Here is a 16,829-nt window from a genome sequence, read left to right as displayed (position 1 = left end):
ACAGATAGTACTTAGGTAGGTACAGTTAGAGAGTGTAACGAAAGCTGTCATTGTGAAATCGTATGGATCATTTTTGCTACTTATGAAATCTTTACTTTTATACTAATTAGGTCACGCCGTAACAATGTAAGTACATTATACATTTGAAATTCACTTATTGCCTCTTATAAATTGAAGAAAGTGTACCTAGATCGTTAACAAAAGTAATAATCATTAGGCTTTGGGTGTTTAGTTCACGATAACGTCACCGGGTGCTTATTAAAGCTTGCATGTCATGCAGGGGCGTATATCGTCGGGAATAGCAGTGCGTCTAGGACGGGCCTGCGCCTACCAGCCTGTCGTGTAGAGACTCATGCCTAAGGTTATATAAATAGGTGAAGAGGGGCAGCGGAGAGCTCTTGCACTTTCCTGAGCGAACCGCGCGACTCGGCGGCCAGTCCTCGGCGAGCGTTATGGCTCGACACGCGTACTTGTGCCTCGGGCTATTGTTGCTTGCTTGCTTCGGTGAGTACCTACCCTACCTAAGTACCTAACATATTCATGCAACAAAATATCGCACAATTTATGATTGATTACACAATTTATAAATTGTTATAATAATTATTGCAGTTATTATCTGTTTTTTTTTTTTGTATTAATTGAATATTATCTTTATAGAGATTAAATAATTTCATTCCCGGGTAAAAGTACTGTGCCTGTTTAGTGAACTGATATATTTATATAAAAATATTAGATTCAGTTTAAATTAGATTAGTTTAATAATTTAACTATTAATTAAGTAACCAAATTTATAGATATTGTTTAGTAGTTGTTGCATTGTAAAAGTATAATAATAGAGTTAAAGTTCGTCAGTTGAATACAGTGGGCTCACCCGCTACGTGGCCGGGTACAGGCGCTGACCTCGATTTCTTTTCGTTTCAACTTTCAACAACCACATCAACTTATTTATGGAATGGAATTGCAATTCTTGGGCTTACTTAAATATTTCACGGTTGTTAACAAAAGACTCGTGAAGTAACGAGTTTCCTTCAGCGTCGGATACAGAACCACTTTTATTGTCATGCTTACGTTTCACATCGCTGGCTGTATTACCAAAGGAACAGTACCTTCAAAACAAGTTTAAATTTAACTAGTCGTAACGACAACATAACGCTGCAGTGAAACGGTACCTACATTCCTTTACTCGCGGTGTTGTAATCGTGAGCTGAGTTACCTAATAGGCGTTAAAGACTCAACAGCCTTAACTTACGATATATTAGTAGTAAATGAAGATTTAATTACTTTTTTCACAATGGTACGTCAGCAATCACTTATATTTCTTAAAGAATTAGGAAAACTAAATATATAACATCGCATCTACACATAGGTAAAATACAATATATAAAATTAGCAAACATTAAAATTATAAGAAGCTATGAAGCTGCATAATTTTTGGCAAATCCAAGTCGTGAATGTAACGTTTTTCTCATAACTATGTGTTTGGTTGCAGTTAGCGGCGAGCGTGTCAAGCGACAGGACGAAGACAACCCTTCCGATGATGTGAACGCCGAACAACTGTGCGAGGGCCGCCCCGCAGACGAGTACTTCCGACTCACCGTCGAGGGCGACTGCCGCGACGTCGTCAGGTGAGACCGACACCGTATCTCCGCACAGGTCAAACAACGTGCCAGTCAAATTTAAATAGCTTTTCAGTAAAGCTATTCAAGATAGAAGCAACTTATTTATGGCACATCGGGACCAAACTTACTATTTTATTAATTAAGTTATATCTAGAAATTTAATTGATTATTTGCACACACATACTTGTTTTTCAACTCTAAACATAGAAGAGAAAACAAGTATGTAACCAAACAAGTTTCCATGACCGGTATCGAAGCAAACCGGCGTTAAATCATCAGCGAGTAGGTATTAACTACGGCTATTAAGTTCTACTTACCTCATTAATTAAATTGCAAGTATTTATTACGCAATTTAGAAGATACGCCCACGCACAAATTTTAAGTCAAAAGTTAGAATTCCTATTAGAATTTTCATTGCCACTTGACCGCTTGTATTGATTTATTTATGTGCACTTTTTAGTATGCAAGACCTTGATATAACAGGCTTGTGAACGGAACGCTCACCATCGTGTCATGAATATAATTGGTTCGTGTATCTGACTCACACAGATAAGTGACTAAAAATAACACATTGCATTGTAAAATATACTTTTTGACTTAGGTATTATTTTAACACAAAGACCTAGTGTAAAAGTGGCCAATCTTTAAAAAAAAGATTAGGTATTATGTTTTTCTGATTCAGTTGTTGGTTATTTCACCGTTTTAACGTGACTATGCAATAGGTGCAAAATGTACACTAAGTACTGCGCAATATATACACGGTGCTCACGAGGAACCCGAAAGATTCACGTACTTCAGAGGCCAAAAGAAGGAAAAAATGTTACATGAGTTTCAGTAAATTTCGACAAAAAAAATTGTTTTTTGTTTTTTTTTTCAAGTTTTGAACGTATTTGTACATAAAAATATCAATAAGGATATTTAGACTACACCCCACAATGGCATCATCGCGATCAAAAAGGCGTTTTGCACTAAGTTACGATAACATGTTTTTTTTTTACGTTGGTATTAACTCTGAAACTAGGCGAAATCCAGAAAAGTTTATGTGACATTTTAGTCTCTAAATGTGATCAACACTGTATAAATCTTTCGGTTTCCTCATGTAGCACCGTGTATATATGTGACATTCCACAGGTAAAGGAACCGTATAGCGTACCATTGGGTACCTTTACTCGTGGAACGTCACATACGACTATATGTAATCTTATGCTATTTATTTTATAGGAACCTACCTTCAATAGTAACAATATTAATTCATGTAAGAAATGAAATGTTTTATTGACTGTTATTTGGGGTCACTCAATAATTTCAACTCTAGTGTTTCGATTTTGAATCCGTTCACCTTGAGCTAGGCGGGCGGGTCTCTGCTTCCGCTGAAACCGGTGCGCTAGAGTTGATATGTTCGGGGTGACACCAGAAGGTGCCAGGACTGAGAGACTCGCTGTGTACAGGTGCGACAAGGGCGGCGAGAACGGCGTCACCAGGCTCGCCTCAGTGCGCTGCCCCGGGGGACTCGCCTTCGATATCGACCGCCAAACCTGTGATTGGAAAACACATGTTAAGAATTGTGACAAATTAGAAAGTAAGTTCTGACGAATGAAGGAAGTGGTCTTGCGGAGGGCTAGGCTTCCGTCCCGTCGATTGAATTCCGGATTATACGCATCGTAACCGGACATGGTAGCCTTCCGCATTTCCACTTCCTAGTTCTTTATGTTGAGTTTAATCGCGAATTTCTTGTCAACGCAGGTGCACTAGGTCAGGTCTTAAACAGATCACTTGCCCATCCGGACTGGCCTTTGATCTCGATAAACAAACCTGCGACTGGAAGGGTAAAGTGACCAACTGTGACAAACTGGAGAGTAAGTGCAGAAACAGATGCTATTCGCGCACAGCGAGCAATCGGGCTTGGGTAGAGGACCGCGCTGCACAGTAGATTAGGTGTTCTGCATGAGGCCCCGGATGGAGGGCCGGCCCGGACGGACCGACCCGCTATGCACGTGTTAACATTTCTCATAATGTTTTTAACTTTTATAAACCGTGTTGATTCAAGAGAAGTCCCACTTAATCAAATTGTCTATGCCAGTTTGTTACTTATGAGATAATGTTGATGCATAAACTTGTAATTATAAAAATAATAATAAAAAATGTACACTAGCAAAGTGATTAGTAACGACAAATTAAAAAAACTAACTTGAAAAACTTTGCCAGTAGAATTCACAACAGTCCCCGCACACGACAGGCGTGTGTCTCCTTACCACAGCAACACAACTCTCCCACACCTTGCCCACGAGAATCTTTCTGACACTAACCCCACGCTTTTAAGCTTCATTACTCTTCCTAGATTCACCAAAATCAACTACCAACCTAATTCTACTTTTTCTAGTTATCGCATTGAACTTTTTTAATACCAATGGATGGGATACTTACACTAAACTTAATTTAAGCTTATTGGCACTGATATGTATTATACACGCTTGAAGTATTAATAGACGTACCTACGTTAACGCTTCGTTGTACAAAACAAGCACTTTATCCGAGTCCCTTTATGAATAAAATGTAATATCCGTTATAATCAACAAATAAACAGACAGAAAATAATCTTAAATTTAAATATCAATCTTTATTACTTATGGTATTGTGCCTACTTCAAATATAATAATTATTCGGTACAATTTTCAGGTACGACATCTTTATTCATAAACGGACAACTTATAATTACTATGTATTTGTTAAATAAAATATTCGAAGCACCCATTGTAAAAATATGTATACCTAAAGCTCTACCACCTATTAGGAGGTTCTTTCAACATCCTTCTTTCTACCTACAAGTACCTACATATTATCATCTTACAACTTTTCCCTTTTAATAAAATTCCTCGTGACTTAAATACTTAAGCATTAAATGTCTCACCCACTTATTCTTTTCTTGTTCACAATGTAACTATACGTCCCAACCATTAAACAATGGTCACTTTCATGCTTTGCCAAGTCTCTCCCCTTTTCTTACTTGATCCCATGTTATCCTTAAAACACATTAGCAACATTTTATGAGCCACAGAAAATACAACTTATAACGAATTCTTTTACACTTGCACAATACTTATATGTGCGTACCTACTGCCACTAATAAGTACGTGCACATGAAAAGATCCTTAGACACCGTCGAGATTTAGCTCAAATTAAAGTTTCGGTTTATGATTTTCAGAACCAAGGAAAATTTTACCAATCTTAAAAACAGACGAGCCTATTTGCCCAGAAGGAAAATTGGCCTGTGGAAGTGGAGACTGTATAGAAAAGGAATTATTCTGCAATGGAAAACCCGACTGCAAAGACGAATCTGACGAAAACGCCTGCAGTAAGTAGTTTACTAGTAAATTATTGCATTAATACGGTTAATTGATTAATTTAATTTTCAAATGAGGCTGTCGCCAAACAATTATTCATAACTATACGTATCAGTTATTCGAAACTCTTATTATACTGTACAGTCACGTCTGAAAATATCGATACGAAAAAAGTGCCAAATATATATATACACTACCTTAATATATGGATAGCAAAGTCGTGTATACATATTTTTGGCACTTTTTTCGTATCGATATTTTCAGACGTGACCGTACATACCTACACGCTAAGGTATGTTATAACTATTAAATGACTACCTTAGCCTTATCGCAACGTGAAGAGCGCTGTTACATGGTCAGTTTAATTAATACAGCAAATAACATTATTGTCCTTTGTATTACAGCTGTCGACGTAGATCCCAACAGAGCTCCCGACTGTGACCCTAATCAGTGCACACTGCCTGATTGTTTCTGCTCAGCTGATGGGACGCGTATTCCTGGCGGAATCGAGCCCAATCAAGTTCCTCAGATGATTACTATTACCTTCAACGGAGCCGTGAATGTTGATAACATTGACTTGTACGAACAAATATTCAACGGGAACCGTCACAACCCTAATGGCTGCCAAATACGTGGTACATTCTTCGTCTCACATAAGTATACAAACTATGCCGGCGTTCAAGAATTGCATCGTAAGGGACACGAAATTTCCGTTTTCTCGATTACACACAAAGATGACCCGCAATACTGGACTAGCGGTAGTTATGACGACTGGCTCGCTGAAATGGCTGGCGCACGTCTTATTGTAGAGCGCTTCGCTAACATCACTGATGCTTCCATTATCGGCGTTCGTGCTCCTTACCTTCGCGTCGGTGGCAACAAGCAATTCGAAATGATGGCTGACCAATACTTCGTGTATGATGCTTCGATCACTGCTCCTCTTGGTCGCGTTCCAATCTGGCCCTACACACTGTATTTCCGCATGCCGCATAAGTGCAACGGCAACGCACATAATTGCCCATCTAGGAGTCACCCAGTTTGGGAAATGGTTATGAACGAGTTAGACCGCAGAGACGACCCCACCTTTGACGAATCTCTTCCTGGTTGTCACGTAGTCGATTCTTGCTCTAACATACAGACCGGTGACCAATTCGCTCGTCTTCTGAGACACAATTTCAACCGCCACTACAGTACAAATCGTGCCCCGCTAGGACTGCATTTCCACGCCTCATGGCTTAAATCCAAGAAGGAATTCAGAGACGAATTGATCAAGTTCATTGAAGAAATGCTAGAGAAGAATGACGTTTACTTTACATCACTCATTCAAGTCATTCAATGGATGCAAAATCCCACAGAGTTATCATCTCTCAGAGATTTCCAAGAATGGAAGCAAGATAAGTGCGATGTGAAAGGTCAGCCTTTCTGCTCTTTGCCCAACGCCTGCCCTTTGACTACCAGAGAGTTACCAGGAGAGACACTGCGCCTGTTCACCTGCATGGAATGCCCGAACAACTACCCGTGGATTTTGGATCCTACGGGAGAAGGTTTCAATGTTAAGAAGTGATCTCTTAAATTAAATTAAAAGACTGTACACATAATGTAAATAATACTCAATACCTAATGTTAATAATAATTACATGTTTATTATGAATGTGTGAAAGGCCGATAACATTATGATCGTTTATTATATCTCTCAACTTGGAACATCTGACCCACAAGATAAATTTGAATACAACTGATAACTTTATGTCCAATTTTGGAATGCCTTTTGCGTGGGCAATAAGTTGATGTCAAACCATTGCCTTACACTTTTCCCTGACAGGAAGGATAGGCGTTAATATATGTAATATTAGGCTTACTTATTACCTACATAAAAAATAAAGAAAAGAAATTTGGACATTGGTACATTTGATTACCTACCCACCTTCCCTTGAAATTTTTTAGATGGCAGAGCACCTCAACTACAAGATGGAGCATTTACTCGTTCCAAATGTACTTATTGTAAAGCAACTCGCGGTCACCAGACTTATAGGCGCTCCCGTGCTATTTTCTTGCATCATCCACTAAATGAATACATTTTAACTATTCTATACGGAATCGCAGTGACGCGTCGTATGCTTACCGTTTTTGACGCATGCTCCCCACACCGCTGCTTAAAATACGCTGACGCACCGTAAATTGATCTGCGTAAAAATCGCAAAACATATTACACGGAGATCTTATGGCAGACACCACACCGGCGACGTAAAAGACGCAACTGTTTTGTAAACAAAAAAGATTCGCGTGAAACACATCACTGCGAAGTGCGATTCCGTACCAAAGAGCATATAATCACTACGTTTTAAGAGACGGGACTTCCATACTAGCGAGTGGAATCCCTTTATTTCGCAAATCATTACCAAAATGTACGACAAAGAACTTTCAAAGAACCATAGTACCAACATAAGCAATTTAAATAGTGTAGTACGCTACACGCTTGCGGTTCTTATCGATATCGATAAAATGGGGAGGGTTGAAATATAGACTCTTGTCTACAAATTTTGTACTTGAAATCAAGTTAGGATCGAGTCCACATTTAAGTTGTATGTTATATAGTGGATAATAGTTCTATGAGTGGACTAATACGTGGTCGAGCTTAATGTGGACTCGATTTTTTTTTACAACACCTTGTTGTTCTTCACCACTAGGAAGGATCAAAGTAGCACTTTTTTCCCTACTAGGCGGGATCACTTTTTTTCCTCTTTTTGCATACTTCTTAGGTTAAATTATTTTATTTAATGACCATTAATTAAATGTATTTATTTAGTTATTTGTACCATAATAATTTCCTCATAGGTGATGTGAAAAGCAGTATGTAAATTTATCACGTGGTAGCAAAAATATTTCCACCTTAAGGTGGTATTCCACCTATCCAATTTCTTGGTCCAATGTCATTGCGTCTCACTCTGTCATTAATCAAAATGTGAGACGCAATACACATTGGACAAAGAAATTGCATAGGTGGAATACCACCCATAGGCGTTAACACTTTTGAATCCCTCACTACGCTAGGATTCTATTTTGGAATACCTCGTTACACTCAGAATGTAATTATAAAATCCTTCACTATTTTTTTTCTTAATTTTTTTTATTAAAAGCACTTTTTCAAAATGATCTGCAGATACATGTTTCAATAAATGTAACTTTTCTATGGGAAGATGTATCAGGTCTTCGTTCCCAACAAATTTAACCCACTGCCTGCATCTGAAAACATACAGCCTTGGTTATGTACAGTTTATATTCCAAGTGTTTGCTAATGAGATGATCAACTGATTATTTAGCGCTAATATGCATCTATAAATCATGTTTTTTTGGCATCAAATTATCAACATCCCTTTATCAATGCTCTAACTTTTTATGTATTTATATGTCTGTTAATCATGAGAACCGGTCATGGTCCTACTGGGCAGTAACCCTGCCTATGAAGCCGATGGTCCCAGGTTCAAATCCTGGTACGGGCATTAATTTATGTGATGACCATGCATATTTGTTCCTGAGTCATGTGTGTTTTCTATGTATTTATATGTATATATCGTTGTCTAAGTACCCACAACACATGTCTTATTGAGCTTCCTATGGGATTAAGTCAATTTGTGTAATAATGTCGTATAATATTTTTTATTGATCACAAAAAGAGAGATTAATTTACTTACATTTCAGATTAATATATTATTAATTAATAGATTAAAAAATATATGTTAAATAATGACCATTAATGCATAAATGATAGATAATTTTTCGACGAATTAATTTTGTGTCATATTGCATGTAAGTTCTCAGGAAATTTCACATACTTTATTTAATTACTTACACTGATATACAAATAAACATACAATTATCGATAGTTTTAGTACATCCCTAGTTCACAACTAAAAATAATATAAAATATCAAATTTTCGATGTGTTTAAAGCCTGCTGCACCAAAATAAGGTCAAAAGTATCTAAAACAATACGTACCGGTCTTTATCCAAGGGAAATTTCGCCATAAAATCCCTTTTTTCGTGATTTTCTCGAGTGGCTCGCTTGCCACATATTTCACACTTAGTAAACCGTTTTCTCGGTGGCAACAACCAAACTCGTTCTTTACTCTGATTACGGTTCACTATTTTCGATATTTTCACTAAATAATAAAGAAATTGCACGAAATACCCGAACAAAACATTGAAGCCTTCATTTCACTTTCACTCTTTTGTCTATGGCTACCGCGCAGTTAAGCACAATTCTGCCAAAAACGAGTATCGAGCTTCACACGGCTGACATGAGGGAAGATCATAAGAAGTCCAACATAAGGATATCGGTAATTTGTGTAATACCTGGAACAAATTACAACGAACACAATTTAACATAAACCACCACCAATTTTGAACCATTTGATCGAAAAATGAGACATTTAAAGCACATGGAGCATTAATAATAATAAACATAAAGTGTGCGTATGTATTTATAGTTTTATGTTGTTATTAGTCATGAATTTGCTTACGGCGCACATAATTTTTTTGCTATCAGTTAGATATAAAAGTGAGGCCATATTAGCGGGTAACGGTACGTTAAGTCTTGGCAGACATGAATATAGGTCAGGGGGTTTGTTATTAATCGGACAATTAAAGAAAATATGATCGATATTGCCTACTTCGTTTCCACAATCGCACATGGGAGAATCTTTCTTTTTAAAAATGTATAATTGCTCAGATGAGCAGACTCGGCCCAATCTAAGTCTAATGATGATACTGGTGTGCCTTTTAGAGAGTGATCTATTTTTGAAAAACCATGGACGAGATGGAATGGTTGACTGAATTTCTGAATAGAAACATTTCTTGGCTCGGGACCAGCGGAGAGACCATTTTTTCCTCATGAAATTAAAAGGAAGGCTCAGAGCATCTGGTTGGAATATTTTATAAAAAGAGTCATCGCCATCAAGAATAGCCTCTTTGGCTGCTTTGTCCGCCCTCTCATTACCTACTATACCAGAGTGGCTAGGGATCCAAACAAAAACAACCTCCAACCCCGCCGAATGGCATTTGTACGACAAGTGTTTTAGTTGGCAGGTAAGGTATTTGCATGCAAAATTCTTAAAAGGGCGCAAAGAAATGGATTGAAGTGCGCTGAGACAGTCTGAGAAAATAACTGATTTGGAGAGTTTATGGGTATAAATATATTCTAGAGCTTTTAAGAGGGCCAAGCATTCACCAGAAAATACAGACGCTTCGGGGGGAAGTTTGAATTTAGCCATGATATGTGAGTTAGCAAGGAGAAAGGCCGCTCCCACACATCCTTGATCCGTTAATTTGGACGCATCAGTAAAAAAGAGCCGGTAAGAGGGGAAGTGATTGATAACAAATTTAGAGAAAATTGAGTTAGCCAACGGAGATTCCTTATCGATACCAATATTAGTTATTACCTTGGAAGAATGTGTGAGGGCCTCGAAAGGAACGGAATAAATAGGAAGAGAAGAAGATTTCATAATAGGGGGCCTGAGAGCGGCTAGTCTCTCCAGGCTGTTGACTAATCTAGGTTTTTCTTTATTGCGCCAGTAAGCTTTACTGGACGAGTATAATTGAAGAAGTCGAATTTTTGGAAGTAATGGGTGGGACGATAGGGCAGAGATTCCAAATAAAAAGCGATCAGCAAGTAGTTGCCGTCTCAGATCTAGTGGCGGGTCCACACATTCTACTTGAACGGCTCTGTTTGGGGACGGTCTCATGGCCCCGGTGACTATTCTAAGAGCCCTCACTTGGATGCGTTCTAATACGGTAAGCGCTGCCTTATTACATGGTTCAAAGATAAAAGTGCCGAAGTCTAAAAGGCTACGAATAAAACCAAAACCAAAGAGCATATAATCACTACGTTTTAAGAGACGGGACTTCCATACTAGCGAGTGGAATCCCTTTGTTTCGCAAATCATTACCAAAATGTACGACAAAGAACTGTCACAGAACCATAGTACCAACATAAGCAATTTAAATAGTGTAGTACGCTACACGCTTGCGTTTCTTATCGATAACGATAAAATGGGAAGAGTTGAAATATAGACTCTTGTCTACAAATTTTGTACTCGAAATCAAGTTAGGATCGAGTCCACATTTAAGTTATATGTTATATAGTGGATATAGTTCTATGAGTGGACTAATACGTGGTCGAGCTTAATGTGGACTAGATTTTTTTTTAGAACACCTTGTTGTTCTTCACCACTAGGAAGGATCAAAGTAGCACTTTTTTTCCCTACTAGGAGGGATCACTTTTTTCCTCTTTTTGCATACTTCTTAGGTTAAATTATTTAATTTAATTACCATTAATTAAATTTATTTATTTATTTATTTCTACCATAATAATTTCCTCATAGGTGATGTGAAAAGCAGTATGTAAATTTATCACGTGGTAGCAAAAATATTTCCACCTTAGGGTGGTATTCCACCTATCCAATTTCTTGGTCCAATGTCATTGCGTCTCACTCTGTCATTAATCAAAATGTGAGACGCAATACACATTGGACAAAGAAATTGCATAGGTGGAATACCACCCATAGGCGTTAACACTTGAATCCCTCACTACGCTAGGATTCTATTTTAGAATACCTCGTTACACTCAGATTGTAATTATAAAATCCTTCACTATTTTTTTTCTTAATTTTTTTTTATTAAAAGCACTATTTTCAAAATGATCTGCAGATACATGTTTCAATAAATGTAACTTTTCTATGGGAAGATGTATCAGGTCTTCGTTCCCAACAAATTTGACCCACTGCCTGCATCTGAAAACATACAGCCTTGGTTATTTACAGTTTATATTCCAAGTGTTTGCTAATGAGATGATCAACTGATTATTTAGCGCTAATATGCATCTATAAATCAAATCAAATATGTTAAATAATGACCATTAATGCATAAATGATAGATAATTTTCCACTGAAAATCTTCGACGAATTAATTTTGTGTCATATTGCATGCAAGTTCTTAGGAAATTTCACATTTTTTATTTAATTACTTACACTGATATACAAATAAACATACAATTATCGATAGTTTTAGTACATCCCTAGTTCACAACTAAAAATAATATAAAATATCAAATTTTCGATGTGGTTAAAGCGTGCTGCACCAAAAAAAGGTCAAAAGTATCTAAAGCAATACGTACCGGTCCGTATCCAAGGGAAATTTCGCCATAAAATCCCTTTTTTCGTGATTTTCTCGAGTGGCTCGCTTGCCACATATTTCACACTTAGTAAACCGTTTTCTCGATGGCAACAAACAAACTCGTTCTTTACTCTGATCACGGTTCACTATTTTCGATATTTTCACTAAATAATAAAGAAATTGCACGAAATACCCGAACAAAACATTGAAGCCTTCATAACAAACAAAACAATTAGGCTGACAGTTGACTTGATGTAAACTTGACAGAATAAATAGCACTGACGTTTTATTTTTCTTCGTTGGCAAAGATTTGCGAAACAAGTTCCATACAAAACTTATTTTGTTCCTAGTTGCGTCAGCCTGTTCCGTACCGTCACCGTTTTTTAAGGGATTCAAGTGTTAACGCCTAAGGGTGGTATTCCACCTATCCAATTTCTTTGTCCAATGTGTATTGCATCTCACATTTTGCTTAATGAGAGAGTGAGACGCAATGACATTGGACAAAGAAATTGGATAGGTGGAATACCACCCTAAGGTGGAAATATTGATAAATTTACAAACTGATTTCACATCACCTATGAGGAAATTACTATGGTTCAAATTTAATTTAATTTAACTTAATTTAACATATAGTTTGTCAAAGGGCTATCTCATTTCAAACATAGACAGAGGGAGTCATACTATCTTTGTCCTACACTAGTACTAGCATCCAAAAGAAAAGGATGAGTATAGTTTTATTTGTTCTTATTTACTGACAAATTGGTTTGACCAACTATAAAACGAATAGAAAAAAAACCTGTTCTAGAACAGAAAAGTGTCACTTTGCTCCCTCCTAGTAGGGAAGAAAAAGCCGCTTTCCAAGAAGGTGTTGTAAAAAAAAACTCGGGTCCACATTAAGCCCGGCCACGTATTAGTCCACTCCTAGAACTATCCACTATATAACATAAAACTTAAATGTGGATTCGATCCTAACCTGATTTTGAGTACAAAATTTGTAGACTGGAGTCTATTTTTCAACCCTCCCCATTTTATCGATAACGATAAGAAACGCCAGCGTGTAGCGTACTACACTATTTAAATCGCTTATGTTGGTACTATGGTTCTTTGTCGTACATTTTGGTAATGATTTGCGAAACAAACTGATTCCACTCGCTGGTATGGGAGTCCCGTCTCTTATAACGTAGTGATTATCAGGCTGACGCAACTAGGAACAAAATAAGTTTTGTATGGAACTTGTTTCGCAAATCTTTGCCAACGAAGAAAAATAAAACGTCAGTGCTATTTATTCTGTCAAGTTTACATCAAGTCAACTGTCAGCCTAATTGTTTTGTTTGTTATGAAGGCTTCAATGTTTTGTTCGGGTATTTCGTGCAATTTCTTTATTATTTAGTGAAAATATCGAAAATAGTGAACCGTGATCAGAGTAAAGAACGAGTTTGTTTGTTGCCACCGAGAAAACGGTTTACTAAGTGTGAAATATGTGGCAAGCGAGCCACTCGAGAAAATCACGAAAAAAGGGATTTTATGGCGAAATTTCCCTTGGATACGGACCGGTACGTATTGCTTTAGATACTTTTGACCTTTTTTTGGTGCAGCACGCTTTAACCACATCGAAAATTTGATATTTTATATTATTTTTAGTTGTGAACTAGGGATGCACTAAAACTATCGATAATTGTATGTTTATTTGTATATCAGTGTAAGTAATTAAATAAAAAATGTGAAATTTCCTAAGAACTTGCATGCAATATGACACAAAATTAATTCGTCGAAGATTTTCAGTGGAAAATTATCTATCATTTATGCATTAATGGTCATTATTTAACATATTTGATTTGATTTATAGATGCATATTAGCGCTAAATAATCAGTTGATCATCTCATTAGCAAACACTTGGAATATAAACTGTAAATAACCAAGGCTGTATGTTTTCAGATGCAGGCAGTGGGTCAAATTTGTTGGGAACGAAGACCTGATACATCTTCCCATAGAAAAGTTACATTTATTGAAACATGTATCTGCAGATCATTTTGAAAATAGTGCTTTTAATAAAAAAAAATTAAGAAAAAAAATAGTGAAGGATTTTATAATTACAATCTGAGTGTAACGAGGTATTCTAAAATAGAATCCTAGCGTAGTGAGGGATTCAAGTGTTAACGCCTATGGGTGGTATTCCACCTATGCAATTTCTTTGTCCAATGTGTATTGCGTCTCACATTTTGATTAATGACAGAGTGAGACGCAATGACATTGGACCAAGAAATTGGATAGGTGGAATACCACCCTAAGGTGGAAATATTTTTGCTACCACGTGATAAATTTACATACTGCTTTTCACATCACCTATGAGGAAATTATTATGGTAGAAATAAATAAATAAATAAATTTAATTAATGGTAATTAAATTAAATAATTTAACCTAAGAAGTATGCAAAAAGAGGAAAAAAGTGATCCCTCCTAGTAGGGAAAAAAAGTGCTACTTTGATCCTTCCTAGTGGTGAAGAACAACAAGGTGTTCTAAAAAAAAATCGAGTCCACATTAAGCTCGACCACGTATTAGTCCACTCATAGAACTATATCCACTATATAACATATAACTTAAATGTGGACTCGATCCTAACTTGATTTCGAGTACAAAATTTGTAGACAAGAGTCTATATTTCAACTCTTCCCATTTTATCGTTATCGATAAGAAACGCAAGCGTGTAGCGTACTACACTATTTAAATTGCTTATGTTGGTACTATGGTTCTGTGACAGTTCTTTGTCGTACATTTTGGTAATGATTTGCGAAACAAAGGGATTCCACTCGCTAGTATGGAAGTCCCGTCTCTTAAAACGTAGTGATTATATGCTCTTTGGTTTTGGTTTTATTCGTAGCCTTTTAGACTTCGGCACTTTTATCTTTGAACCATGTAATAAGGCAGCGCTTACCGTATTAGAACGCATCCAAGTGAGGGCTCTTAGAATAGTCACCGGGGCCATGAGACCGTCCCCAAACAGAGCCGTTCAAGTAGAATGTGTGGACCCGCCACTAGATCTGAGACGGCAACTACTTGCTGATCGCTTTTTATTTGGAATCTCTGCCCTATCGTCCCACCCATTACTTCCAAAAATTCGACTTCTTCAATTATACTCGTCCAGTAAAGCTTACTGGCGCAATAAAGAAAAACCTAGATTAGTCAACAGCCTGGAGAGACTAGCCGCTCTCAGGCCCCCTATTATGAAATCTTCTTCTCTTCCTATTTATTCCGTTCCTTTCGAGGCCCTCACACATTCTTCCAAGGTAATAACTAATATTGGTATCGATAAGGAATCTCCGTTGGCTAACTCAATTTTCTCTAAATTTGTTATCAATCACTTCCCCTCTTACCGGCTCTTTTTTACTGATGCGTCCAAATTAACGGATCAAGGATGTGTGGGAGCGGCCTTTCTCCTTGCTAACTCACATATCATGGCTAAATTCAAACTTCCCCCCGAAGCGTCTGTATTTTCTGGTGAATGCTTGGCCCTCTTAAAAGCTCTAGAATATATTTATACCCATAAACTCTCCAAATCAGTTATTTTTTCAGACTGTCTCAGCGCACTTCAATCCATTTCTTTGCGCCCTTTTAAGAATTTTGCATGCAAATACCTTACCTGCCAACTAAAACACTTGTCGTACAAATGCCATTCGGCGGGGTTGGAGGTTGTTTTTGTTTGGATCCCTAGCCACTCGCCACTCTGGTATAGTAGGTAATGAGAGGGCGGACAAAGCAGCCAAAGAGGCTATTCTTGATGGCGATGACTCTTTTTATAAAATATTCCAACCAGATGCTCTGAGCCTTCCTTTTAATTTCATGAGGAAAAAATGGTCTCTCCGCTGGTCCCGAGCCAAGAAATGTTTCTATTCAGAAATTCAGTCAACCATTCCATCTCGTCCATGGTTTTTCAAAAATAGATCACTCTCTAAAAGGCACACCAGTATCATCATTAGACTTAGATTGGGCCGAGTCTGCTCATCTGAGCAATTATACATTTTTAAAAAGAAAGATTCTCCCATGTGCGATTGTGGAAACGAAGTAGGCAATATCGATCATATTTTCTTTAATTGTCCGATTAATAACAAACCCCCTGACCTATATTCATGTCTGCCAAGACTTAACGTACCGTTACCCGCTAATATGGCCTCACTTTTATATCTAACTGATAGCAAAAAAATTATGTGCGCCGTAAGCAAATTCATGACTAATAACAACATAAAACTATAAATACATACGCACACTTTATGTTTATTATTATTAATGCTCCATGTGCTTTAAATGTCTCATTTTTCGATCAAATGGTTCAAAATTGGTGGTGGTTTATGTTAAATTGTGTTCGTTGTAATTTGTTCCAGGTATTACACAAATTACCGATATCCTTATGTTGGACTTCTTATGATCTTCCCTCATGTCAGCCGTGTGAAGCTCGATACTCGTTTTTGGCAGAATTGTGCTTAACTGCGCGGTAGCCATAGACAAAAGAGTGAAAGTGAAATGAAGGCTTCAATGTTTTGTTCGGGTATTTCGTGCAATTTCTTTATTATTTAGTGAAAATATCGAAAATAGTGAACCGTGATCAGAGTAAAGAACGAGTTTGGTTGTTGCCACCGAGAAAACGGTTTACTAAGTGTGAAATATGTGGCAAGCGAGCCACTCGAGAAAATCACGAAAAAAGGG

At 37.3% G+C, this 16,829-nt stretch overlaps 2 protein-coding genes across 3 annotated transcripts; one reads left to right on the top strand and one right to left on the bottom strand.

Moving 5' to 3' along the window:
- The first annotated feature begins 308 nt into the window (after positions 1–308).
- On the top strand, positions 309–6,857 carry LOC133518270 (chitin deacetylase 1). 2 transcript variants are annotated; one of them, XM_061851918.1, is made up of 5 exons: positions 309–504; positions 1,490–1,625; positions 3,363–3,475; positions 4,822–4,971; positions 5,365–6,857. In XM_061851918.1, the coding sequence occupies exons 1-5, from the start codon at positions 453–455 to the stop codon at positions 6,522–6,524; spliced, it is 1,611 nt and encodes a 536-aa protein (XP_061707902.1). In that variant the 5' UTR covers positions 309–452; the 3' UTR covers positions 6,525–6,857. The 2 variants fall into 2 exon arrangements, with proteins under 2 accessions (XP_061707902.1, XP_061707901.1); XM_061851917.1 differs by lacking the exon at positions 3,363–3,475 and adding an exon at positions 3,068–3,198.
- Positions 6,858–7,763: 906 nt separating this feature from the next.
- Positions 7,764–10,809, bottom strand: LOC133518279 (uncharacterized). Its single transcript, XM_061851946.1, has 2 exons — positions 8,957–10,809; positions 7,764–8,203 (listed from the first exon to the last, which is right to left on the bottom strand). The coding sequence occupies exon 1, from the start codon at positions 10,698–10,700 to the stop codon at positions 9,441–9,443; it is 1,260 nt and encodes a 419-aa protein (XP_061707930.1). The 5' UTR covers positions 10,701–10,809; the 3' UTR covers positions 7,764–8,203; positions 8,957–9,440.
- Between the last annotated feature and the right edge of the window lie 6,020 nt (positions 10,810–16,829).

Source organism: Cydia pomonella, chromosome 5 (genome assembly GCF_033807575.1).
Source record: "Cydia pomonella isolate Wapato2018A chromosome 5, ilCydPomo1, whole genome shotgun sequence".
Lineage (NCBI taxonomy): Eukaryota > Metazoa > Arthropoda > Insecta > Lepidoptera > Tortricidae > Cydia > Cydia pomonella.
Note: the sequence above shows the minus strand (reverse complement) of the source record. Positions and strands in the feature narration are given on the sequence as shown.

Bases quoted from the DNA above. Each gene is read 5' to 3' on its own strand.
- LOC133518270 (XM_061851917.1), top strand. From the start codon at position 453: ATGGCTCGACACGCGTACTTGTGCCTCGGGCTATTGTTGCTTGCTTGC. The intron at 505-1,489 runs GTGAGTACCTAC...GTTTGGTTGCAG, and splicing joins ATTGTTGCTTGCTTGCTTCG to TTAGCGGCGAGCGTGTCAAG. The intron at 3,199-4,821 runs GTAAGTTCTGAC...TATGATTTTCAG, and splicing joins GAATTGTGACAAATTAGAAA to AACCAAGGAAAATTTTACCA.
- LOC133518279 (XM_061851946.1), bottom strand. From the start codon at position 10,700: ATGAGACCGTCCCCAAACAGAGCCGTTCAAGTAGAATGTGTGGACCCG.